At 42.2% G+C, this 26,820-nt stretch overlaps 1 protein-coding gene across 1 annotated transcript in view; it reads right to left on the reverse strand.

Annotated features, from left to right (window-relative positions):
- CCDC73 (coiled-coil domain containing 73) overlaps positions 1 to 26,820 on the reverse strand; it is a 68,188-nt gene that overhangs the window by 828 nt on the left and 40,540 nt on the right. The window contains exons 11-14 of the mRNA XM_056851934.1: positions 19,713 to 19,823; positions 17,005 to 17,215; positions 13,832 to 15,202; positions 7,737 to 7,870 (exon numbers count right to left, since the gene is read on the reverse strand). Of these exons, the coding sequence (XP_056707912.1) occupies positions 7,737 to 7,870; positions 13,832 to 15,202; positions 17,005 to 17,215; positions 19,713 to 19,823 (1,827 nt within the window). The remainder of the gene's footprint in view (positions 1 to 7,736; positions 7,871 to 13,831; positions 15,203 to 17,004; positions 17,216 to 19,712; positions 19,824 to 26,820) is intronic.

Raw genomic sequence — 26,820 nt, forward strand, 5'->3', positions numbered from 1 at the left:
GGCCTGGCTGCTTGCTACTATTCAACAGCAGCCACACTTTGAAAGCCAGTGTGGTATAGCAGTTACAGCTTCAGAGTAGGGTCTGGAAGACCCAGATTCACATCCCCATCTTGCTGTGAAAGCTCACTGAATGATTTTGGGTCAGTCACATGCTTCCAGCTTAACCTACCTCACAATGTTGTGCAGATAAAAAAGGGGTAGGCGAACAGGAGAACAATGTAAGTTGCTTTGGTCCCCACTGTGGAGAAAGGTGGGGGATAAATGAAGTAAATAAATAATAAATATAATTGAAGATGAGGGGCGAATAAAAGGTTGGTTGTTGAAAAGCTGACAAATGAGGCAGGGGAAGGGGAGAGGAGATGGGGATTGCCAGGGGGACGGAAAGGAGAAATAGTATAGGGAAGGGGTTAGAGGTAACACCCCACAAGTCCCATGCAAGTGGGCCTGGCCCAGTAGCCAGCACCACATAACTCGGCCATAGATTTTCTTGGTAGAGGCTGCTGAAGGGGGAGAGGGAAAGCTGAAGATATGGGGGCAGTTAAATGTAGGTTGGCTGTTGCATGGGGAGGAGAAGGAAGCAGAGAAAGGGAAGAGGCAGTGGGAGCTTTCAGGAAAGAGAAAGAGGAACTAATGGGAGGGGGGAATGAGATGCCTCCTGTTAAACTTTGCTGGTTCCTGCTTGTATATACTATTTGAAAAGATATTTTCATGTCAGATTTGGCACTCCTGTAGATTAACAGCATCTAAACATACATCACACTGGGTCAGGGGTCGGCAAACTCATTAGTCAACAGAGCCAAATATCAACAGTACAACGATTAAGATTTCTTTTGTGAGCCAAATTTCTTAAACTTAAACTATATAGGTAGGTACACTGTTTATTAACTTAATAAACTTTAATTAAAGTTTTAAGTCTTAATTAAACTATAGGTACACTGAATAAAACTTGATATCATACTTAATAATGGTCTTATTTATTCCTCTCTTAGCAATCTCTTGACTAACCACAAAACTTGCAATATTAACATTGCAATATTAAATGCAGGACTTGCTATAAATTACATTGCATTAAAAACTATCTTAGTGGAAAATAATGCAAGAGTAGATTGAAATGTAATATGAGTGAATAGGGTAATTTTTTTAAGCCTTGCAATTTTAGGAAATCCTAGATACCAGAATTTAAAGTTAGCAGAACTCCAGCTAGGACTAGATATAGTCCACCTGCCTTCACATATTCGAAACTAAACTCTGCAACATTTACAGAAGTTTTCAACGTTTTCAGATCTGAATCCACATCTAACACAAACCCTCAATAATATGAACAAGTGTTACTTTTTAAACCTTATGTATCAAGCTTTTCCCACTGCAATCATTTGCTTTTTCTTTCTCTCTCTCTCTCTCTCTCTGCACCTCGCATTTTTCTTCATTCGCCTTTAAAAATATTTTTATATTTTTAAAGAGGTGGAGGAGAAAGAGGAAAACACGCATGCTGGATTCCCCCCTCCCCCCCCCAAAAAAAAAAAGATCCAGCAGGGGAGGAAAAGTGGTCTGGCCAGCAGAAAAGGGGTCCGCACCACTCACCCCCTCCCTTTCCGCAGGCCCGCCTCCACTGCGAGGCGACTGTCAGGGGAACAAGGCGCCCTTCCCGCCGAGGACGGCCAAGAGCCGCCGCCCACATCCTACCTTTCGCCCACACAGGGTCATCGGCGACGGAGGGAGCAGACGCTCCGAGAACAGGCCAGCCGGCGACCCGAGAAGAAAGGGCAGCCCTGAAGCCGGGAAGGAGCCGGCTGGCAAGCGGCGCCCTGCCGCTGCCGCCTCAAAGGCCCAACGGCCATCTGGGAAGCGGGTGAGCCCGCCCAGGACAGGGCCAGGGAGGGCGATGTGTCCCCGGCTGGGGATTAGAGAGGGCTGACGTAAGCCCCTCTCTCTCTCCTTATATGGGCTCGAGGGCAGGACCTGGGTCATTTATGGCAGAGCTGCACTCAAGGACCCAAAGAGCCGCATGCGGCTCGCGAGCCACCGTTTTCCGACCACTGCACTGGGTATTATGCTGATACCGACAAATTCCTCACTTCCCTTGCAGACAACTTCATAGTCCAAAAAGTGGAAGACGTGACAAGGGGAACAGCCATTTTGAATCTGATCTTAACCAATTATGATGACTTGGTTTATGGGGTAGAAGGAGTGGGATCTTTAGGTGGGAGTGACCATGTTCTCCTGGAGTTTGTTATATAGCAGAAAGGAGACGCAAGAAATAGTCAAACATGTACTCTAGATTTTAAGAAAGCTGATTTCAATAAATTTAGGGAACTACTGGGTGTGATCCCGTGGGTGAGAATATTGAATGAGAAGGGAATACACGAAGGATGGGAAATTCTTAAAAGGGAGATACTGAAGGCGCAATTTCAATCAATTCCCACGTGGAGAAAAAAAGGTAGAGGTTTGAAAAAACCAGGGTGGATGTCTAAAGAACTTTTGGTTGAGATAGGATTTAAGAAGGGCATGTACAAGAAATAGGAAAGGGGAGAAATCAACAAAGGAATTCAAACAAGTTGCCAGCACATGTAGGGAGAAAGTCAGGAAGGCTAACGCGCAGAATGAGCTCCGGCTAGCCAGGGAAGTTAAAAACAAAAAAAAGGGTTTTTTTAGTTATGTCCATAACAAAAGGAAGATCAAGGTAATGATCGGGTCATTGTGTGGAGAGGATGGTGAGTTATTAACAGGGAAGGCAGAAAAGGCAGAATGACTTAACTCCTTTTTTGTATCAGTCTTCTCCCAAAAGGGGAATGGTGCTCAACCTGGGAATAATGGAGCAGAAGATGCAATAGGGGAATTACAGTATGGTATAGACAATGAGATAGTACAGGAATACCTGGCTACTCTTAATGAATTCAAGTCTCCAGGGCCGGACAAACTGCATCCAAGGGTGTTAAAAGAACTGGCTGAAGTGATTTCAGAACCTCTGGCAATAATCTTTGAGAATTCATGGAAAACAGGAGAAGTTCCAGCAGACTGGAGGAGGGCAAATGTGGTCCCCATCTTTAAAAGGGGGGGGGAAGAAATCCCAAATAATTATCGTCCAGTCAGCCTGACATCAATACCAGGTAAAATACTAGAGCAGATAATTAAACAGACAGTCTGTAAGCACTTAGAAAGAAATGCTGTGCCCACAGACAGCCAACATGGGTTTCTCAAAAACAGGTCTTGCCAAAGTAATCTCATATCTTTTTTGAAAGAGTGACAAGTATGGTAGATGAAGGGAATGCTGTAGATGTAGTGTACCTTGATTTCAGTAAAGCCTTTGATAAAGTCCCCCATGATCTTCTTGAAACAAAGCTAGTAAAATGTGGGCTGGACACTGCTACTGTTAGGTGGATTGGTAATTGGTTGACCAACCGAACTCAAAGGGTGCTCATTAATGGCACAACTTCATCCTGGAGAGGAGTGACCAGTGGGGTACCACAGGGGTCTGTCCTGGGACCGGTACTATTTAATATTTTTATAAATGACTTGGATGATGGAATAGAGAGCATGCTAATCAAATTTGCAGATGACACCAAGTTAGGAGGGGTAGTTAATACCCCAGAGGGTAGGGTCAGAGTTCAGAATGACCTTGATAGACTGGAGAGCTGGGTCATAAGCAATAAAATGGATTTCAATAGGGAGAAGTGTAAAGTACCACCTAGGCAGAAACAACATAAGGCACAGGTACAAGATGGGAGATAGTTGGCTTGACAACAGTACATGTGAAAGAGATCTGGGAGTCATAGTGGACCACAAACTGAACATGAGTCAACAGTGTGATATGGCGGCTAAGAAGGCCAATGGAATTCTGGGCTGCATCAATAGGAGTATTGTGTCTAGATCAAGGGAAGTAATACTACCACTGTATTCTGCATTGGTCAGACATCACTTGGAATACTGTGTCCAGTTTTGGGCTCCACAATTTAAGAAAGATGTTGACAAGTAGGGCTGTCAAAAAAAAAAAATTCGGTACAGTTCGGATTCGGCCGAATTTGGCCCTTGTGGGTTCGGTACGTGCCGAAGTCCGAACTCCCCCACTTCGGATCCGTTCAATTCGGCGGGAATTCAAAGTTCGGGAAAAAAATTCGGCCGAATAAAGCCATTAAAAACACAACCGCACCTTTCCGCGGCTCTGGGGGGGGGCATTTTTGGGCTTAGAGGTCCCAAACTTTCAGCAGAGCTTCAAAGGACGTATATTGAAAGACTCCCCAAGTTTTGTAAAGATTGGGTCAGGGGGGGCTGAGATATGGGCCCTGAAAGGGGTCCCCCCCACCCTTAATGTGGATCTCTCCGCAGAGCTTGCCGCCCACGCACAAAGCTCCCGGCCCGACAAACAGCTGATGAGAGCAAGGGCGGGGCAGGTGCTAAGAACTTTGCAAAGCAACACAACTGCAGAGCAACCCCTTTGCAAATATGCAAAGGGCGGGGCAGGTATGAAGAATTTTGCAAAACAATACAACTGCAAAGCAACACAAGCACGCAATGCAAAACCTTTGCAACAGTGCATAGCAACACCTGACACCTGGGAGTTTGCATACCATGGAAAGGGACAGAGGCAGCTAGCTATGCATAATGAGCAGGAGGGGGTGGAATGTCTCCTTTTGCATTGGACTTGGGACCAGGCAGATGCATTCTTTAAGTCACCATTTGAAAACCAGTTTTGAGCAAGCATCAATAACCTAACTGATCTTATGAATGAGGAAAAACCTGAAGAATAAAAATGAAGCCCCCCCTCAAACCAGGGAGAGAGAGACTGGAGGGGGAACACACACCCCAGGCAGAACCGGCAAAAGCCCCCTTTGGATTCCCCCCCCACCCACAGAAACTGCTCCCTCCCCACACACACACACAGACTCTGCTTTCCCCCACACACACACACAGAAAAGAAAAAATATAGATTAAAGCCCCCAAAGGGGTCTTACTGTGGCTGTCTTCTGTTCCAGCAGGAGGGGCTGGGAGGCTGGGTAATCCAATATGATTCCATTTGTATCCAATATAAGATCCATATGTATGCATCTCTCGAGGGTGATCCATTCATCCCAATAGGGGAAAGGGGAAAGCCCATATCTCGGGGGGCCCTGACCCAATGTTTACAAAACTTGGGTGGTCTCTTAAAAAGCCTTGACTGAAGCTCCGCCGAAAGTCTGGGATCGGCACACCCAAAAATGCGCCCCCTGCAGCCATGGAAAGAGAAAAGGGGGGGAGCCAATATTTCAGCCCCCACTGAACCCATCTTTACAAAACTTGGGTGGTCTCTTAAGAGGGATTCTCTGAAGCTATGACAAAAGTTTGGGGGCTGAACCCCCAAAAAAGCGCCCCCTGCAGCCACGAAAATGGAAAAGGGGGGAGAGGAAAAAGGGGTGGAGCCCATATCTCGGGGGGCCCTGACCCAATGTTTACAAAACTTGGGGGGTATCTTAAGAAGCCTAGTCTGATGCTCCGCTGAAAGTTTGGGGTCAGCACACCCAAAAATGCGCCCTCTGCAGCCATGGAAAGAAAAAAGGGGGGAGCCCATATCTCGGGACCCCCTGACCCAATGTTTACAAAACTTGGGTGGTCTCTTAAAAAAACCTGTCTGAATATCCCCTGAAAGTTTGGGGTCGGTACCCCAAAAAATGCGCCCCCTGCAGCCACGGAAAGGAGCGAATGTGCACAAGCACCCCCTCACACACACATGAGGATTTCCCTCTCTCTCTCTCTTTCCCCGGCCGGCAGCACATCAGCTGATTCCTCCAGCACTCAATCCTGACTGATTGGCCAGAAGAAGACCCAGCTTGGCCACCGATTGGCCGGGGGAGGAGAATGCTGCTTACTGACGGTTATGCTGCTTACTGATGGCCGAATTGGCCGAATTTATTCGCCGAACTCCCGAACTCGCTGAATTCGGGCCCCCCGGTTGCCCGCCAGTTTTGAGTTCGGATCCGTCCGAACTAAAAACCGCCGAATCAAGGGAAATTCGGCTGATTTTCAGTTCGGGCCGAACCGAATTGACAGTCCTATTGACAAGTTGGAGTGTGTCCAGAGGAGGGCGACCAGAATGGTCAAATGTCTGGAATCCATGCCCTATGAGGAGAGACTTAGGGGGTTGGGTTTGTTTAGTTTGGAGAAGAGAAGGTTGAGGGGAGCCATGTTTAAATATTTGAAGGGATGTCATTTTGATGAGGGAACTAGCTTGTTCTCTGTTGTTCCAGAGACTAGGACACGGAGTAATGGATTTAAACTAATAGAAAAGCGATTCCACCTAAACATTAGGAAGAACTTTCTGATGGTGAGGGCTGTTCGACGGTGGAATGTGCTGCCTCGGAGGATGGTGGAGTCCCAGTCTTTGGAGGTCTTTAAGCAGAGGCTAGATGGCCTCTGTCGGGAGTGCTTTGATTGTGGGATCCTGCATGGCGGGGGGAGGGTTGGGGTCACTGGGGATGTGAGGGGAGGTAGTTCTGAATTTCCTGCATTGTGCAGGGGGTTGGACTAGATGACCCTGGTGGTCCCTTCCAATGCTATGATTCTATGAATATTCCTGCTGTTTATGTATTAGAAGGAAATAAAGTGATATCTGGGGGATAGCAAAGTTGACTTATAAGGGAAGGAAATATTCTTGTCCTTTCCCACAAACGGGAACAGATCTTTATAACGGAGGATAGTACAAAAACTCTGTTACCTTCTAATTCAAAATGCTGTTAAAATACTGCTACTTTCATTGTCCACCTGGAGGGTGCTTAAAGGTTCTGTGAGTAAGGTATATTATTACAATGGTCTAATGTGCCTGTCACATTGTGAACTATGTCATTTGGAGGGCCTAATGTTTACATCATTTGCATATTGTAGTTTTCTTTGTGATGGCAAACTAATGTTTGATGCATCAGAAACTTGTACAACTGAGAATGGGAAGTGTGACTGATTTATTAGAAGGAGATGGCCAGCCCATATGTAGTCATGCTTTGGGTATTCTGTAGAGATGTCAGTAAAAGAAGGTGGTCAACCTATATGTAGTCATTCTTTGGACTTAGAACTGTTGTCCGAGAGAGAACTGTAAAATAGTTTATAGTTTCCAGTTCTAGCATGTCGATGTGTTAATTTTTAAAATGTATTATGTTTAGTATTCCAGAATGTTTTTGTTTGCTGTAATAGGGTTGGACTTCCTGATATTTGGCACACGAGAGATGAAGTTCCAATTGGGTATGCTCACAGATAGATGGCCATATTTAAGCAAGCAGGAGACTTGTGGGGTACAGGATCCCCATCATCGCCAATTTTTCTAGTCTTGATCCTCCTCCAGAAAATCCAGTGGCAAAGGCAGTAGTTCATAAATATCATATTAACTGCATTTGGTGAAGTAAGTTCTGACTCATGAAAGCCTATGCTGGAATGAATAGTTAAAGGTGCTACTATAGACTCCTGTTTTATACGGACTGCATTGCATTCAAAGTCTGCCATGCCCAAGAGAATGGATGGAAAGTAAGCAGAAGAACACAATATGCTTAGATTCTTCAATTCAAAAAGACTGGCTAAGATCCACTTGATTTATATGCTGTGACTTTTTCCTGCTGTTTTCCATCAACTTTAATTGTGAAAAATGTTGCCACATTTGCCCTCTAGATATTATTTTAGAGATCAAGTGGGTCTTAAAGCAACCAGATGCATATACTACTACACATAACTCGGGAGTTAGCTCACCAAGGTCTGCTCTGCAATATTTTTAATTGACTTACGTATTCTGTGGGAAAATAAGGTTCATAAAAAGTCTTTGCTATTGCATTCCATTCGTCAGTAGGATTTCTCTTGAGGCCTGGATTGATACTTTCAGAATTCAAAGTGTCAGCAACTCTAGTCATGCTGGTAGAAGCTGATGGACAAGGAGGAAATAGTAACAACTGCAGTTTATTCTCCAGGTACTAATTTTATAGTACATCATATAGTACAATACATCATCATTTTTATTAAACCAGAAAATGTCAGTGAATCTATAACATTTTTCATTGCTTTTGAACAGAGGAATATCAAGGAAACTATTTTAGTTTCAAAAACTTTTTGTATACAAATATTACTATATCTAATATATATACTCTTTCTCAAAATTAAAAGCATGCTTTTGACAAATACTTGCAGCATCTTACTTTTGCCGTTGTTGCACTGTATATGACTTTTAACAAATACCAGTAATTCTTCAAATAGCACACTTCAAAAAGGATCCATAAATATTAAGTTTTCAGTATAATTTTGATACCCACTTACAACTAACTGTTAGCAATATATAATAGACTGTTGAGAACTTTCTCTTCATACTGGGTTGGATCCCACAGTAGATTTCTATGGATGGAGTTGAGGCTATTTCTGAGTCCTCTCTTATACTGTTCCTGGGGGGTCCCACATACTCCAGAAGCAGCTTTTCAGGGGCATTTTGGGCTGTAGCAGTGGGGGAGGGGAGGAAGTCATGCTCCAGAGATGGAAATTCCATCCGTGGAAATGATTGGTGGGTCTGACAAAGGGATCTTTGACTCTCAAATCCTCATACTCCTATTTATTATTTATTTTATTAGATTTTATATCCAGCTCTCTCCTGACTACAGTCAGGCTCAGGGTAGCTAACAACAAGGATGAACAATCAATTTAAAAATATGTACTATAAAAATTTAAAAACCTTATTAATTTAAAATTCCAATGGTTGCCTTAAATAATAAGTACAATGATGGGGACAGCCAGTCAGGAAGAGAGAGAGAGAAAGGGAAGGGAAAGCAGAAACCAAAAAAAAAATGAGGAAATGGAAGGAAAGTAAAAGTAGAGGTAAGGAGGCCAGCTCCGATGTAACCATCACTGTCCTCAACCATAGGCCTGGTGGAACATCTCAGTCTTGCAGGCCCTGCGGAATTGAGCCAGGTCCCGGGTCTCACTTGATAGAGAGTTCCACCAGTTCCTAAAAATCTTGTTTTCTGAGGTGCTACTGGACTCAAATCTGGTGGACCCAAGCAACTGTGTTAAGGTTGGGATTCCAGACAATTGTCTGAGGCTAACTATATGCTCTGTACAGTCAAGAAAGCCTTTGTGTAAGCAGCATTATTTGTATTGCTTTATACTGACTGATAGCAATGCAAAGAACAAGGGCTGAAACTGTGAGTGCTTTAAGAATTTTGAGAACAGGTAGTCAGCGCCATAACAAAATGTCTGTCATGGGAGCTTGGTCTAATCACAAAATGTTTGGAGGATTCACAAAATATTAGGCAGTTCCAAGTCAAGCATCCTCCTGTGATGGGGGCAGGTGTTTCCAAATAGTTATTCCCTGCATACACAAAGATGATGCCTTCTTATCCAATGAAGTGGGGGAAAGCTACAACTGGTACCATCAAGATCACCTCAGCAGGAACCCATGGACACCATATTAAGGATTACTGTGTCAGGGTTATGCATGTGCTCACACACTGCATTCAGAAGCAGGTATTCATAGCCCTTCAACTTTCTCCAAAGAACTTCTGCTGTTTTCCCCAATTAAATCGTATCTCTAAACACAGAGTCCAGGAAAGAAACAGAAATACACACAATGATCAGAGAGGTACATTTCTAGAATTAAGGATTAGCAACAATTTTATTGGTTTTATCAGAATTTTATTGGCTTGACCTGGTGCGAGCCCAGGAGGATGAAAAGCCAGTAGTTCCTGCTGAGCAGTTTTTACTGTTAGTGTTGTAGCATGCACACAGAGCCCATCACATTCAGAGTAGTTACCTTTATACTGTAGGGTACACAGGCATGAGCTGTGGAAGATTTGTGCTGTAAACACAAATGTTCCATTCTTTAATTATCTATGTTGCTGGGACCCATCTGTGAGAGGGCATTACTTTGAACAACCCCATAGAGATTAAAACCTCTTTAACTGAATTAAAGCACTGCATTATAGGACATAAGAAAACTGTGTGGACCTTCTTTATTTTGCCAAGGCACCCATTTTTCTCTGTCGAACGTACTAATGTGTTTGTGCCACATGGGGGAGGGGAGAAATAGGTCTCTGTGCTTTATCGAGAATGCTACATGCAGGATTACATTTGTGGTGGACTGGATGGAATCCTCCATCGTTGTTACATTCTTAAAAATTAAATTATGTTTTGAAAACAAACGCTTTAAATACGTGACTGTTATTTGAATGGTCCATTGGCCAAGATTTCTTTTCGCCAGATAAATGCCATCCCTCGAGTAGGCACAGAAACTGGTTTGTAGATCGTCATCACCTTCCAAAGGTCCAGACTAATGGTATGTTTCCAAGACCTGAGCAAGGCTGTTAACGATAGGATGTTTTGGAGGACATTGATTCATAGGGTCACCATTTAAGAAAGGTGTAGACAAGCTGGAATGTGTCCAGAGGAGGGCAGCAAAGATGGTGATGGGGTCTGGAGACCAAGTCCTATGAGGAAAGGTTGAAAGAGGTGGGTATTTTTAGCCTAAAGATGAGAAGACTAAGAGGTGATATTATAACCATCTTCAAGTACTTGAAGGGCTGTCATATAGAGGAGGGTGCCAAGTTGTTTTCTGTTGCCCCAGAAGGTCGGACCAGAACCAACGGGTTGAAATTAAATCAAAAGAGTTTCCGTCTAGACTTTAGGAAGAATTTTCTAACAGAGCAGTTCCTCAGTGGAACAGGCTTCCTCGGGAGGTGGTAAGCTCTCCTTCCCTGGAGGTTTTTAAGAAGAGGTTGGATAGCCATCTCATTTAGGATTTATTTTATTGGCTTTATACTGTAATTTTTTTAATTATTTGTAAAGTGCCTTGCGCTATGAGGAAAGGTAGGATATAAATATTATGATAAATAAAAGGAGCTCACCATGTGGCATGGAAGGGTTGCTGTTTGAACACACCAACCCAAAGTCCACAGTAAGTCAAAAGCCCATACCTACCGTGTACATAAATCACTCCAATCCAGGGAATTATAATAACAAGCAGGGTTCCCCTCCCATTTCCTCTTTTCTGAAATCCCCCATACCTCTCCCTTGTTCTCTCCTTCCTACCCACTAGCCAACCTACCTTTATCTGTCTGGGAGACAGGCCTGGGCAAAGCTGCATGTATCAGAATCCCTGCTGAGTCAAGCTTCCAGCTAAGTTAGAACAATGGATGCACAGCAGTCTGTCCCCAGATCTTGGCAGTATCCCAAGTTCTGATACTGCTAAGAATACGCTGAATTCTCAGTACAAACTGTACCTATTACTGTTGAGCTGTCTCTGAACCCTGTGTATATCTATAACAGGTACATATCATAATTAAATTGCCAGACCTTAGCCTTCTTTTAACTTAGTGCCCTGCATATCTGATCCAGTGAACCACCCCTACAACAAATAACTGTGTATGACTATATAAGAGAGTAGTAACATCATATATTATAATAGCAAACACAGTGGGTAGCCATGTTAGTCTCTCTGCAGTAGTAGAAAAGAGCAAGAGTCCAGTAGCACCTTAAAGACTAACAAAAATATTTCCCTGCCAGAAAATATTTTTGTTAGTCTTTAAGGTGCTACTGGACTCTTGCTCTTTTCTACTATAATAGCAAAGTCAGCCAAATCTAAGGATACTTAAACCCAGTGACTGGAGCTCTGAATGGACAGGCCAGATCTTTCTACAAACCTGAAAAACTCCCCAGGTTTGCAGAATAATCTGAAATCTTAAAAAAATGCATTGGGGGGTTAAAAACCCCAAAATGATAAAAGAAACGCTTGCAACTTTAAGAAATTGATTCCTTCAGTGGCTGTTGCTAGGCACCCATAGCATTCTAGGCTTGCTTTCTTTGAGGAAAAGGCAGGAGGAATGGGCAGAGCTCCTTCCAGTGCTGTTTTGGCCTTTGAGGGTGGACTTAATGGGGCCAGGACTGGCAGCAACCATACGATGACTTGAAACCACCTGATTTACATGACTCACCTATGTCTGGCTGCTTGCTATTGTTCCACAGCAATCACCCTATGAAAGCCAGTGGGGTGTAGCGGTTAGAGCTTCAGAGTAGTGTCTGGGAGACCCAGGTTCAAATCCCCATCTTGCTGTGGAAGCTCACTGAGTGATTTTTGGCCAGTCTCATACCTTTAGCCTAACATATCGCACAGGGATGGGGAAAACATACCAAAGAACTACACTGAAGACGACCATGGACCGCCAAAAAAGACTAATACGTGGGTTCCAGATCAAATAAAGCCTGAACCCTCCCTAGAAGCTAAAATGACTAAAGTGAGGCTATTGTACTTTGGTCACACTATGAGAGGACAAGAGTCACTGGAAAAGACAATAATGCTAGGAAAAGTTGAAAGCAACAGGAAAAGAGGAAGACCCGATATGAGATGGGTTGACTCTATAAAGGAAGCCACAGCTCTCTGTCTGCAAGATCTGAGCAAGGCTGTTAACAATAGGATGTTTTGGACGTCATTGATTCACACGCAAACATCTTGGTCTGGAGACCAAGTCCTATGAGGAAAGGCTGAAGGAGATGGGTATGTTTAGCCTGAAGAGGAGAAGACTGAGAGGGGATATTATAACCATCTTCAAGTACTTGAAGGGCTGTCATATAGAGGAGGGTGCCAAGTTGTTTTCTGTTGCTCCAGAAGGTCGGACCAGAACCAACGGGTTGAAATTAAATCAAAAGAGTTTCCATCTAGACTTTAGGAAGAATTTTCTAACAGAGCGGTTCCTCAGTGGAACAGGCTTTCTCGGGAGGTGGTAAGCTCTCCTTCCCTGGAGGTTTTTAAGAAGAGGTTGGATGGCCATCTGTCAGCAATGCTGATTCTGTGACCTTAGGCAGATGATGAGAGGGAGGGCATTTTGGCCATCTTCTGGTCACTAGGGGTGTGGAGGGGGGAGGTAGTTGTGAATTTCCTGTGTTGTGCAGGGGGTTGGACTTGATGGCCCTGGTCGTCCCTTCCAACTCTATGATTCTATGATCTCAAAGGGTTGTTGTGAAGATAAAAAGGAGGAGAGAAGAGTAATGTTGGCTGCTTTGGTCCCCATAGTGGAAAAAGTCAGGTTATAAATGAAATAAACAATATATATAGCTGAAGATGGGAGGCAGATAAAAGGTGGGCTTTTTAATGGCTGAAAAAGAAGGAATGAGGCAGGAAAAGGCAAGAGGATACAGGGATTACTGGGAGAAGAGAAAGAGGAAATGGTGCAGAGAGGGGAATTCAGGGGAATGTTTATTTAATTTACTTCATTTCTATCCTTTTTCTCCAATGGGAACCCAGGGCAGCTTATATCATTCACCTCTCTTCCACTTTATAATAAAAAAAAACCTGTGAGGTAGGTTAGGCTGAGACAGTGTGGTTGGCCAGTAAGCTTCTATGGCAGAGAGAGGAATTGAACCTGGGTCTCCCACATCCTAATCCAACACTGTAACTACACCATGCTGACTGTTGAGAGTTGTGATAAGTTGTGCATTGAGTTCTGGTATTTGTGACTGACAGTTGATTCTTATAATACATGTGCATGAAGAAAAATAAGCGCACATGCGTTTGTCACATTTTATACTGGGTATAAATATACATACGGTTTCCAGCACAGAAACACTGTCTATGTAGGCCGTCATCTGGTGTGAACTGGCAGATTTTGTCTTTGTGTATGGATGCTAGCAGATGCTGCTAAATTGTTAAACATCAGCCACCTGAAACTAGAACCATTAGTATGACAGTACAATGACAATGCTTTGAAACTACTGTGAATGGACTTAACAAATGAAACGTCAAATTTACCCTATCTGTTCTTCCCCTTTCCTTTTCTGTACCCTTTATTAGAAAATAAAAACTTATTTAATAAAAAGAAAAACAACTGTGAACACGTAAATAATTTCTTACTTGTTTTTTCTCTTTTTTCAGCACTTTTCATGTTCATATTTTCACCAATTTTTCTTGAATGAGTATTTTTTATTTCTTGAGTACTTAGTTGTTCTTTCAAAAAGAAAGGCATTTTGGAAGCTGAAGCAGACACAATCTGACTTTCACCTTGACATCCTCTTGGTAAATCTAAGCGTGCTGAAATTTTTACAGTTTTATCCTTACTCGGCAGATCAAAGGATGATTTTCCATTTTCATTTAATAAATCGCCAGATGACTTTATGGATAAAGAACAAAATTCCTCCATGTTTTCTTCCTCGGTCATTTTCCCTTTAACTGTACTGCATAATGATTCTTCCTTATCATTTAGCACTATAGTTTCTTTATCATACACTACAAGAAATTGTTCACGCATAGTTTTCAAAGCATGGAATTCTTTTTGTTTATTTCTGGTAATTTTTTCCATTTTCAGATCTACAGCCTGAGACTCATTTTCAGTGCTGAGAGGCAAAACTTCATTTGTATGCTTAGGTACATCTGTAGTCATTTCTGGCAGTCTCAAACTGTCTTCTTCTAACTGTTTGTTTGGCCTCTCATTTATATCAATATGTTTAGATAGTTCTGCAGCATTCACAGTTAAGTTCCCTTCCAGAGGTGTATTATTGGTGTTGTCCTCACCGGCAACATGAATATTCAAAACTAAACTGTTATAAACAGAAGCATGCAAATGTGGAATGTTCTCTGGTGTGTTGCCAGTACTGTGGAGCTCACATTTATTATTTTTGCATGGATCACCAATATGTATTTCTTCATGGGAAGTATTAATCTGTTTGCATAAATGGTTGTTAGAGGTTACGCAATCAGTGCTGTGAGTTGTTTCAGCTTTACTGATATCACTAGACTGCTGCAAGCCATAGCTGTAGAAGGTAGGTTGACTATGCTGTATTTTCTGTGACAGGGTGCCAGAATTAACTTTAGTCTTAGTGTGGTTGTTTGTCGTTTTCTCCCTAGCGTTGTTGTCCTGCACTTTGGAATCTTTATCAAGTGGTTTACTTGTGAAGGAACCTTCATGGGTTGCATTGCTGATGTTTTCATTTGTCTTGGAAATGAGTGGTTTGGGGAGCATCTTGGGGTCTTTGACTGGTACCATGGAGTGGCACCTGTTTGGGAGCTTAATTTCTACTCTCGCATGTATTTCATCAGACAAAAATTCGTCTTCTCTTTCATTAGCAGCTGCTTTTTCACACTCAGCAACACATGACCCAGAGGTCAGCCCTGGAGTAATGAAACTGAGCATGCAGAGGGGTTTGCTTTCAGAAGCCTCCCTTTGGTTTTGTTTGCAAAGACAAGCTATATCATTTTCATTCACACAATTTTCAAGGCAATTTAAAGCTGTCAAGGTAAGAAGATAGCGTTAACGGTGAAAATATGAAATGATTTAAAAATATAATTCTCACAAATTATGCTGTTTTGCTATTTGCTATTTTAATCATTGTCTTCTCCCTTTGTAAAATAACTTTCTAAATGTAGAAATATCCTTAGGGATTATATAATTACAAACAAGAACCCGTAAGAACTTGCAGGGAGGCACCTTCATTCCCACTCCCCCACTATTTCCTTTTATTTTCCCTGAAAAGAACAGTACAGGCAGGAAACCCATAAGGACTTGCGGGGGGGGGGGGAATCTAATTTATCCCTCCCACACTATTTCCTTTCCCTGAAAGCCCCCATAGCTTCCCTCCTTTTTCTGCCTCCTTCTCTCCTTCCTACCTACCAACTAACCTACCTTTTATCTGCCCCCCCATCTTCAGCTACATTTTTATTTACATCATTAATACCCTGCCTTTCTCTACAGTGGGGACCCAAAGCAGCTTACATAATTCTTCTCCCCTCCATTTTATCCACACAACAACCCTATGAGGTGGGTTAGGCTGAGTAAAAATATAAGAAAAGCCATGCTAGATCAGACCAAGGCCCATCAAGTCCAGCAGTCTGTCCAGAAGTTTTGAATCTTTCACCCTCCAGCTTCAGCAGATGACCCCCCTTTCTAGTATTATGAGATGGAGAAAAGCTTCTCACTGTCTCTCCATAGCATGGATAATTTAATAGACTTCTATCATGTCTCCCCTTAACTGCCTTCTTTCCAAGCTTTCCAAGGACACTGCTTTCAATTATGGCCCTGGGTGGTGCACCATGCAACCAACAGCCACTCTCCCTCCAAGACTGGATCAGATGTTCAAGGGCTATAGGTTAACTAGCCAGTAACCTTTCTTTCATGCTTATTTTATTTTTCTTAGCTGTACCTAGATCTGTCTTGTAGTTACAATGAGTAGTGCCTTGCAGTAATAAAGTTATTTAACTAAAGAGCCTGCACACTTCCTTACTCACAGCCTTGCTACCTGGCAACATTAACAGAAGGTTCCCCTTTGGTACTGATCCTTGGGCAACACTAAGTGAGAAGGACAGATTTACGAAGCCTCAGTTGGTGGCATGGTACCAGAGGCAAGAGAGAGAGGCAAGAAGTAGCTTTCTGCCCCAGGTTCCTGACAGGGCTGCGACAAGGGAGGGGCCGTGGCTCTGTGGTAGAGCATCTGCTCAGCATGCAGAAGGTCCTAGGTTCAATCCCCGGCATCTCCAGTAAGGACCAGGTAGTAGGACCTCTGCCTGACACCCTGGAGAGCTGCTGCCAGTCTGAGTAGACAATACTGACTTTGATGGACCAAGGGCCTGATCAGTATAAGGCAGCTTCATGTGTTCAGGTCTGAGGAGAAAGTGTCTTCTCATTTATGGGGCGGTACAACCATTCCGTTACAATCTGTCTTGTCCATTCGTGGCTCCAGTTTATGGATTTGTATCTTCAGATCTGGCCAGGTTGAAAATTAAATGTATTGATCATTTTGGTATATGTACAAAACATTTTGTAATATATGAAATATATGTCACTAATTCTTCCTCCTGGGGCGGGAGGCGGTTCTGTACCAGTGCAGGAGCACAACTACAGGGCAATCAAGGATGTGGGCAGATCTGGTTCTTGCTCAGCACAAGCTCTATACTAGCGGCTTGGAACCCAGCAAAAATGAAAAAATGTGAATATGCCCAAAGGTAAGCACCAGGCCCACTTCTTGTACCACAGAATTTAGTCCTAGTCCCTACTCTTCTCTCATTCCATGCACTGGAAATATGAATATGTATACCTTCAACATGGATTGAATTCACTTCCCCTGCATTTATATCTGCGTAATTTTGTTCCATGTGTATTTCATCAGAATCCAAAGAGCAAGTTACAGTATTTTTTCCTCTCATTTTTTCTAATTCGAGATCATTAGAAATTTCTGTTGTTGCTTGGGCATATTTGTTTTCTTTTTGATTGCTGTGCATTTCACTTTCAGTAGACAACTGTTCATCCTGGAGGAAAACAAAGAATATGTATTTTTGTTAGTGCTTAGCATTGTCATGAAAGAGTAGCCCTCCCCTTTCTAATTTTTCTTATAGTGTGAAATTGATCGCAAAAGGAATGGGGTGGAGGAGGATATGTCTTGTTGCTGAAGAACCCAGGCGATGAGCTCCCTTGGCGATGAGCATGCAAATGTGGCTCTCATCAAAAGTATTGCAGTGCACATTCACAGTTTTTGAAAGACCACTATTCAGGTTGAAATTCAAACACTGTAATGGTTTGGCACTTTGGAGGACACTGATTGATAGGGTCGCCATGAGTTGGAAACGACTTGACGGCACTTAACACACACAATGGTTTGGCACAGCACTAACTTCCCTGCGTGCATTAATATAAACTGACATTGACCTGAAAGTTCTAAATCTGACATTAAACTGGAATTATCATAAGAAAGGGAGGGGGGGGTAAAATTTGGCCAGATTTACAATAGTTAGTAATGGTAACTAGTGAAGATCATTTTTTCATTAAAATATTAGCTTTTATTTTCTTTAGTATCTCTAAAATCAACGGCTTGATCTCTTAGAGAAAGTTTTTGAAAATACTGCCTTCATTCAGCTAATGTCACGGGCAAATTAATCCTGTATTACCATTTTATTTTGCCATCAAGTTGCAACTGACTTATGGTGACCCTCCCTCCATAGGGTTTTCAAAACAAGAGATGGTTTGCCATTGTCTGCCTTTGCATAGCAACTCTGGTATTCCTTGGTGGTCCCCCATCGAAATACTAACCAGGGCTGACCCTGCTTAGCTTCTGATGAGGTTGGGCCAGCCTGGGCTATCCAGGTCAGGGGATAACAATTAATACCCTCCCCTAATCATATTCACCAGCCTGTTCATTAGGCTCAAATGACCTTCCCATTATAGATAAGGATATAAATCCAAATCAGTAGCATGTATGGAAGGTTTATGTGCCGATCTCTCTTGCTGGATTGGAAGAATGACTTAGAGGTTGTTGTGGGTTTTTTTTTTTTTTTTAACAGGTTTGGTGTGTGTTCCAGTTCAGGACATGTATATTTTGACCATCATGCCAACCCTAGCACACCCCATGTACTAGATAACATATTGTACTCTTCTCTTCTCTGAGGAGGAGATGGATTTCAATTTACTTTTGGGCACAAGTAAGACAGACAACGAGTGCTTTGCTCTCAAAATCAGTTTCAAATATTGCCAAATATTCCTGGAAATTAAGAATGCCACATGTAGATTGACTTCTCTGGGTTAGGAGGGTAACTGTATAAAAGAAGGCACTTGTTAGCCATTGTTTGTCTTACTTGTGATCAAAAGTAAATTGAAATCCAAATTCAAATTTCAAATACCTTTATTGGCATAGTACAATTTACAGTATATAAACTGAAATCCATCTCCTCCTCAGAGAAGAGAAGCTGTTGCATGGTTGTCTGGGATCAGACAGATGATGGACAAGGTTTCTGTGACTTAGAGGAGAGGGTTTTACATAATAGGTGGAAATGGTATAAAGGCAATATCCTATAACATCCTAGCCAGAACCTACCCAAATTAGGTCATAGGTTGTGACACCTTCCTTTAAAACTTGATTAATTGCTATTGATAGGGTAAGATATTGGGAACTGGTAGCCCTCTTTCTGCAGAGGTAATTAAATATAGATGTTAGACTAGTAAGCTTGTGTGTAGGGATAGTCATCTATTGTATTCATCCACTTTATGTGTGTCTATCTGATGCTTTAGGAATGAGCACCTCCAGGCTGGGTCCTCCCCAGATCTTCACTGATGGAGAAGAGAGGAACCCTGGAAGACCCCATTGCTACTTTGATTGACAATATCTTTGTGAGCTCTTCCTGATACATATAGCTCTTACTTTAATGTAAATAACTGTGGATGTGGAATTTAGCACCCTGTTACACAATGGAGGCCCTGACCTGGATGTCCCAGGTGAGCCTGATCTTGTCAGATCTCAGAAGCTAAGCAGCAGTGACCATAGTTAGTACTTGGATGGGAGAATACCAAGGAATACCAGAGTCATTATGCAGAGGAAGGCAATGGCAAATCACCTCTGTTACTCTCTTGCCTTGAAAACCCTACTGGGTTGCCATAAATTGGCTGTGACTTGACGGAACTTTACACACACACACACACAAAGAAGTAATAATTCCATTTATTCTAAGTTTTTGATGTACTCTTGGAAATTGTACTTGTGAGTATAAAAAGCTAACTGTAAAAGCCAGGTGGCTTCTATTTTATAAGCACTGAAACAGTTACATCCGATTTCTAGTGCACAATTTGGATAGATTTTTAAAGTTATACAAGCATCTATTTCTTGAGAAGTCTGAAGCTTTCTAGAAAGCAAATAATACATCACTCTTCTTGCCTCATATTATGTAATGTTTTCTTGGCCTTTTGGAGTTATTGGGAATGTTTTGCTTAATATTTGCAAACATTGTTAATACTCTAATATTTAAATAATAAACCTACTTCATTTTTCCAAGTTGCTTGAGCTTTCTCATATTCATGCTGAAGATTAAGGAACTTTTCTTCATTTTCTTTTGCCTTCTCCCTTTGCAGCTCATTATCTCTTTCAAGGGTCTGCAATAAAATTAATTATCCAAAAAATAATCAATACCACATTAATGAATTTTGATGTGTTTTATGTTGCTTGGACCTTTTCTTCTAACATGCTGAAAGTGCCATACAGATCAGTGATAATGTGCTATCTCAACAATAATTTTCATAAATTAACAGAAAGGTGCTTATAGTTTAACTAACAGGAAACAGGGGGAGGTTATGAAAAAGAAATGGCTATAAAAGGGTATAAAAATACTTGCCATTATTCAGTTTCACTGCATAAGTTTTAATGTGCTGAAAAAGTAATATAAAGTGCAGAGCTAAGAAATATGAAATGTAGCACATTCTAAACCCTTTGTTTGTGAGGATAAATACTACAGTTCAACCCAGAATGTATATTTACTTTACCAATCAAACTGGAATGTGTTTTATTATGGTTCTATATAATTTGGATTTAATTTGAGAACTCTGGAAAGTAAAAAAGCATTCCAGTTTCTAATTGGAAATTGTCATTTGATTTCTTTTAAAAATTGTTTCAGTGAAATGGTATAAAATTACATTCACATAATACTCACATGCCATTGCTACTACAAACTGTGCTAAGCAGTGCTCTGAGAAGAATTTTTAAGCTGTCATACTTGTCCTACCATCTCTGGGTTAACTCATTGTCAGCTTTATTGTCATACTGATAAATTAAAGTGAGCTTGAGTAAATCAGCAGTAAAAGTTCTCATATATCTCTCAGGTACTACAGGATTTCTTTTCCTCTATCACAATTAAAATAATGAATTGCAAAGGATAAAACCCAGTGTATCCATTACTTAACAGAAGACAGTGTGATCACAATTGGCATCATAACTACAATGTTAAAACATTTGCCCAAATGGTATTTGTGGTTTTTGTGATTCTGTAAGACCACTTCAGAAAGAAAAGAGACTATAAAAGCTAACTTTTAAAATTGTTTCTTTTCTACTTCGACTTCTGCCTATAATCATATTACTCCTGGATTTATACAGCATTTAACTTGTCTGTGACACCTTTGAGCACATTATGTTGACATTTGAAGTATAACTAAAATATGTATAAAGTTGGTTTTTTTTAATCTTACAAAGACTAACAAATTGCCTTTACAATTGGTGGATGAAAACATTTATGGCGAGCTGGCTGAATTCTCAGTTCTGTGACGACTTTTTCAAAAACTTCTGTAAATGATTGTATGTACTGAACAGATGAAATTTATGTGCCTTGTGGCAAAAAGGAGTATCCTAACATGTATTTTCATGCAGCCATACAAACATACATATACATAATTTTCACTGTTTGAGGTAGAGTTCTGATTTTTTCTGATTTTGTCGTCATGGTATATAAAACTTTTTAAAAAGTTATAGTTTCAAAACTTAGCCAGAATTCCAAGTGTTGATACACAGAATGTTGAAATTATTTCTGAATTCAAGATGCTGACAGGGCAATCTTAAGCAAGAAGTCTTGGAAGTGTGTAACTCTGCTTAGGTCTGCACCATAAGTGGATTTCTGATACCCTCACTGTGTGATTGAGTCAAAAACTCAACTAGGTAAACATCCTCTAGAGTTACTATAAGAAGATTAACACTGCAGAAAGATATGCCAGAAAAAATTCTAAATCTGCCCCCAAAGGCATAAGAATTGCCACATAGATCTGAGAACCAAACTAGGTGGTAATTTTTACACAAATTCGCCTGATTCTGATTGAAACCGCATCATGGGGCCTTCCCCCCTCCACTGTTTTCATCTGCCACAAGCAGGGGAGTGATTTGCTCATCAGAAGGCTATAAGTGCAAGTGTTTAGCACATATGCAGCTTTCCCAACGGAGCGAATAACACACATACACACGGCCACCAGGTTGTTTTGGCTGCCAAAAATGGTGCAGGGGGAAGGAAGAAGCTCCTCTGCCTCTCCCCCTTGCTATGGGCCCAATCAAAATCAGACCCATCTGCACATTTTACACAGGAGTCGCTACCAGGACTTGCAGCAGCACTATGGTTGCCAGTCCCTGAGGTGAACTCACTTCAAAAGTAATGTCAAGTTTGGCTCTGATACACATATGATCTCCTGAGAAAGGACCCCATGCCCACCCTAACCCTATGGAGGCACAAACACTATCTGATTCAAGCTGATCATTTTACACATATTCTTCACACACCCACACATCTGGCTCCTCCAGAATTCCATGGTTCCTGATGGGCTGTTAGCGACTCTGTACACTCACCAAACCAGCTTACAAGGGATTGGTAACTGATAGGAAGGGACAGGACCTTTGCCCATCTATCACAACATGACAAGGCTGCCTTGTCAGGTCAAATGTAGGACTTCATTGTCACTAAGGGACAGTCTCAAGTTGAAATGTGTCAGATCACCATCTTCTGAAGGCAAAGCTGAGTTTGCTACCCCACCCATGCTAGGGTTGCCTACATCCAGATGGGGCCTGGAGATCTCTTGGAATTACAACTGATCTCCAGACTACAGAGATCAGTTCTCCTGGAAAAAATGGCTGCTTTGGAGGGTGGACTGTATGGCATTATACCCCACTGAGGTCCCTTCCCTCCTAGGGCTGCCAGCTCCAGGTTGGGAAATTCCTGGAGATTTTGGGTGGAGCCTGAGGAGGGCAGGATTTGGGGAGGGACTTAAATGGGGTATAATGACATAGAGTCCACATTCCAAAGCAGCCATTTTCTCCAGGTGAACTGATCTCTATTTCCCAGAGATAAGTTGTAATAACAGGAGATCTCAATCCACAACCTGGAGGTTGGCAACCCTATTCCCTCCCAAACCCTGCCCCCTCCACCCCCCAAATCTCCAGGAATTTCCCAACCTGGAATTGGTAACCCTAACCCATGGCAGGCTATTTCTCATTCACAATGGCTTTTATGCAGTGGCTGGTGTTGAACAGTAGTAAGCAGCCAGTCCTGGGTGAGTCAAGCAAACCACATAGTATCATTTTGCTTGTTGGTTGCTTCCTGGCCTAGCCCTAATGAGTCCTCCCCCAAGGGCCAAAACAGCCCTGAAAAGGGCCCTGTCCCCTCCCCGTCTTTTACTGACAGAAACCAAGGCTTCAAGGCTGTCAATATGAGTTTTAACCACCACCACCACCCCATGCATTTTGCAAGTTAGACCACTGTTCTATTAAGGTTAAACTGATAAATCTTTAATTTCGTATCTTCCTGGTCTCCCCCGCCCCCTTCCAAATAGGTATTACACTGGCTATCTTCTAGAACTATGATAAGGCTAATTTTAGTGATGTTGCACCTTTTAGTTAAAAAAACAATAAATTAAAATTTGTGAACAAATTATTAAATATGAAATAAGTACTGCAACTATGATGTAACAAAATTCTTCAGTTCACCAAAATGAATGGAAGTGCCTCTGTTAACAAGATAAATTAGCAGAAGAAGATTTACAGTACAATCCAGCCTTATTGAAATGAATGGACGTCGATTGAAGTAACTCTGCCTAAGGATTGTACTGCTAAAGAATTTAGCCTCTCTTTGACACATGGAAACATGATATAGCATCCTACTGCAGAGGAAACTATGTCTTGGGTATTCTCAAGGGTTCTCTGCATGTTGAGTGTGAGTGTGTGTGTGTGACTGCAGCGAGTCTTTGTGCAGAATAAAGTCTACTATAGACTTTCTAGAAATACAGTTGAATCCATTTGTCATTGCTCAGTCTGTGAAACAATGAGGGATGAACTACTCATAAACTGGGACTAGTACTACACCCATCTTCTTACCCTACTGGGACTATTAACAACTCAAGGGTTTGTGGGGATTCTATTGCAAAATCAGTGGCAAGGAAGGGCTCCCCTAGCTATTTTAACATTTAAATGTCCATCGGTCCTTATTGATAGTTAAAAGTTGAACTTCCTAATTAAAAGTCAAAAACTAAGCATATTTTCTGCTAAATATAGCAACAATTGTTACAGAATTAAGACATGTAAAACTGCAATCCCTAATGGATTTATGTAAGGATGCAGCAGAAGGGGTAACTCGGTTTGTCTCTAGTGACTCTATCAGGGAGAAACTAGGTGTGACAATTTCCTCATGGCATGCCACAAGGATGCTACCACCATTCTAAAGTCAATTTAAAATGCCACAAAGGCCCAATTCTTTGTCAAGCAGCTACTAAGACCCTGGGAACCTGCTGCCAACCACCAATCCAGTGCAGTGAACATAAGATCATACAAAAAGCCCTGCTGGATCAGACCAAGGACCATCAAGTCCAGCAGTCCGTTCACACATTGGCCAACCAGGTGCCTCTAGGAAGCCCCCAAACAAGATGACTGCAGCAGCACCATCCTGCCTATGTTCCACAGCACCCAAGATAATAGGCAAGCTCCTCTGATCCTGGAGAGAATAGGTATGCATCATGACTAGTATCCATTTTATGCTCCATATGCAGAAAAGAATTTACCAACAATATCCAAGGATGCCTTGCGTCAATTACTTCAAATGTGGAAAAGGCAGAAATGCTGGAAATTCAGGATAAAGAGACTGATTTTAAAAAGTCTGGTTTGTTCCTGCTGGTTAAAATTGACAAGTAACTGACTAAAAGAATTGGTTATAATGGAAATGGAATTATATAAAATATTAATCTACTAGAAATGAGTGCTAGGGAGAAATGGAGGATTTACAAATTAACTAATTTTTACGAGAAATAATTATATGCTTCTTACTATACTAATGCATCTTTTATTAGGGAGATTTAATATTTTTCTTCCTTTTTCTTAATCTTTTTTTCTTTTTTCTCCTCCTTATATGATGTTTTTAATTGAATTCTTTTTTTCTCTCTTTTTTTGGTTTTGTTATAGAAAATATAATAATTAAGTGATTAATGATTAATGATTATTAACAATGGTATTAGGGTTAGAAATTTATGCAAAAGAGATTACCGTATATACTCGAGTATAAGCCGAGTTTTTCAGCCCTTTTTTTAGGCTGAAAGAGAAGTCTCCACGGCTTCTCCCCCCCCCCATATACACACACGCAAGCACCGGCTGGTGGGGCGGCCGGGCGCAATCCGGGGAGAAGTCTCCATGGCTTCTCCCCCCCCCCCATACACACAAATGCAAGCACCTGGGCACGACTTCTCCCCGGCATCTCCCTCCCATACACACATCTCCCTCCCATACATACAGAGAAAGGAGGGCGCCTCTGAGGGGGGGGAAGGAGGAGGAGAAGTGGCATGGCAGACGGAGCCCTCTGACCCGCACCCGGCGGCAGCCGCAGCGCCTGCCCAGTGTCCAGCCTGCTGCCAGCCAGGGGCGGCAAGAGCCATTCGCTGCCCACCCAGTCGTCTGCCAAGCCGCCACAGACGGCGGCACCGCCGCATGGGAGCGCGCCCGGCCACGGCTTCAGGTGGGTCACCCTCACCAAGCCCACCTTCTGCCACTACTCCACCGACTTCATCTGGGGGCTGGCCGGATACCTGTGCGAAGGTAATGCGTGTGTGTGTGAGAGAGAGAGAGAGAGACCATCCAGTGCAGTGGTCCTCAACCTTTTTTTTTGCTCCATCCCCCCCCTTTCACCATTGTTCAGAATATAATTCCCCCCCCTTTCCCCACCCTCGGCTTATACTCGAGTCATTCAATTCTCCCAGTTTTTTGGGGTAAAATTAGGTGCCTCGGCTTATATTCGGGTCAGCTTATACTCGAGTATATACGGTACAAGTCTCTTGCAGGATGGAGGGAGAAGCAGGGGAAGTCAATTTTTTTTCTATTCAATATATGTTATTGTTAAACTTTTTATTAATAATTTTGGAAAATAATAAAAAAAATATTTTAAAAAATTACTAGTATCCATTTTAACTAGTAGCCATGAATACCCCTTTCCTCCATGAAAATGTCCACTCCTCTCTTAAAGCCTTCCAAGTTGGCAGCCATCACCACATTTTGGGGCAGGGAATTCCACAATTTAACTAAGCATTGTGTGAAAAAATACTTCCTTTTATCTATTTTGAATCTCTCACCCTCCAGCTTCAGCACATGGCCCCCGCTTTCCAGTATTATGGGAGAGGGAGAAAAACTTCTTCCTGTCTACTCTCTCCAAACTAGTGCAACAGTCATTAGCAGTGGATGGGTTCGAAAGTGACCAAGTAAGCATATGAATTGGGATAAGTAGCAGCCACTGAGCCAACTTTCTGCTGCCTGACAGGAGAGATGCAGCAGCAGCTACTATTCAAGTTCAGGCTCTGTGAGCAGTTAAAATATATAAAAACCTCAGCAGCCAATGCCAATGGTAAAGGAGTACGTGACTTTCTAGCTGCCGTTGCTGCTCACATGGGTAGAGAGGGAGATAGCTGCATGATCACAAATGGCTGAAGTAGAAGGTTCCTTCTCTGCCAGTCAACTGAGAGAAGATGCAGCAACTGCTGTTTGCCACCATTCACACACTTGGCTGTTCATCAGGTAGTAATACTGTCTGGAGCATGGGAATGAGAAGCCGCTGCTTGCTCAATCAATCCATTCTATTTTTACCCCATCCTTCCAACAAGGAAGAGATGTCCCTCACCCATTTTATCTTCACAATGACCTGTGAGTTAGTTAAGTTGAGGAAGAATGATTGGCCAAAGGTCACCAACTGAGCATCATGGCTGCTTACCTTGCCCTTGGGGCATTGGCTGCTCCTACCAACAATCACTGCTTAGTAAGGTATGGAACTGGGACAGCAAACACAAATGGCTAAAGAAATAGCTGCTGGGCCTCTATTGGGGTTAGAAGAAGGGGGAATACTAGATAGCATCTTACCTAAACTCCCCCCCTAAACCTGAAGATGTCCCTGGGATGGGTTTTGGTAGACTCTATGAGGATCACTTTGTGCATGCAACTTGAACACAAAGATAGGGAAGGACGATGTCCTAAATTAGTACACATAAAGTTATAAAATACCCCTCTTTTTTGTTTCATCCAAATCTACTGACAGCCACATGATACATTTCAAAGTTCACATTGATCGTTTTAAATAAATGATAAAAATAATTCAAAACT

The sequence above is a fragment of the Euleptes europaea genome, chromosome 6 (assembly GCF_029931775.1).
Source record: "Euleptes europaea isolate rEulEur1 chromosome 6, rEulEur1.hap1, whole genome shotgun sequence".
Lineage (NCBI taxonomy): Eukaryota > Metazoa > Chordata > Lepidosauria > Squamata > Sphaerodactylidae > Euleptes > Euleptes europaea.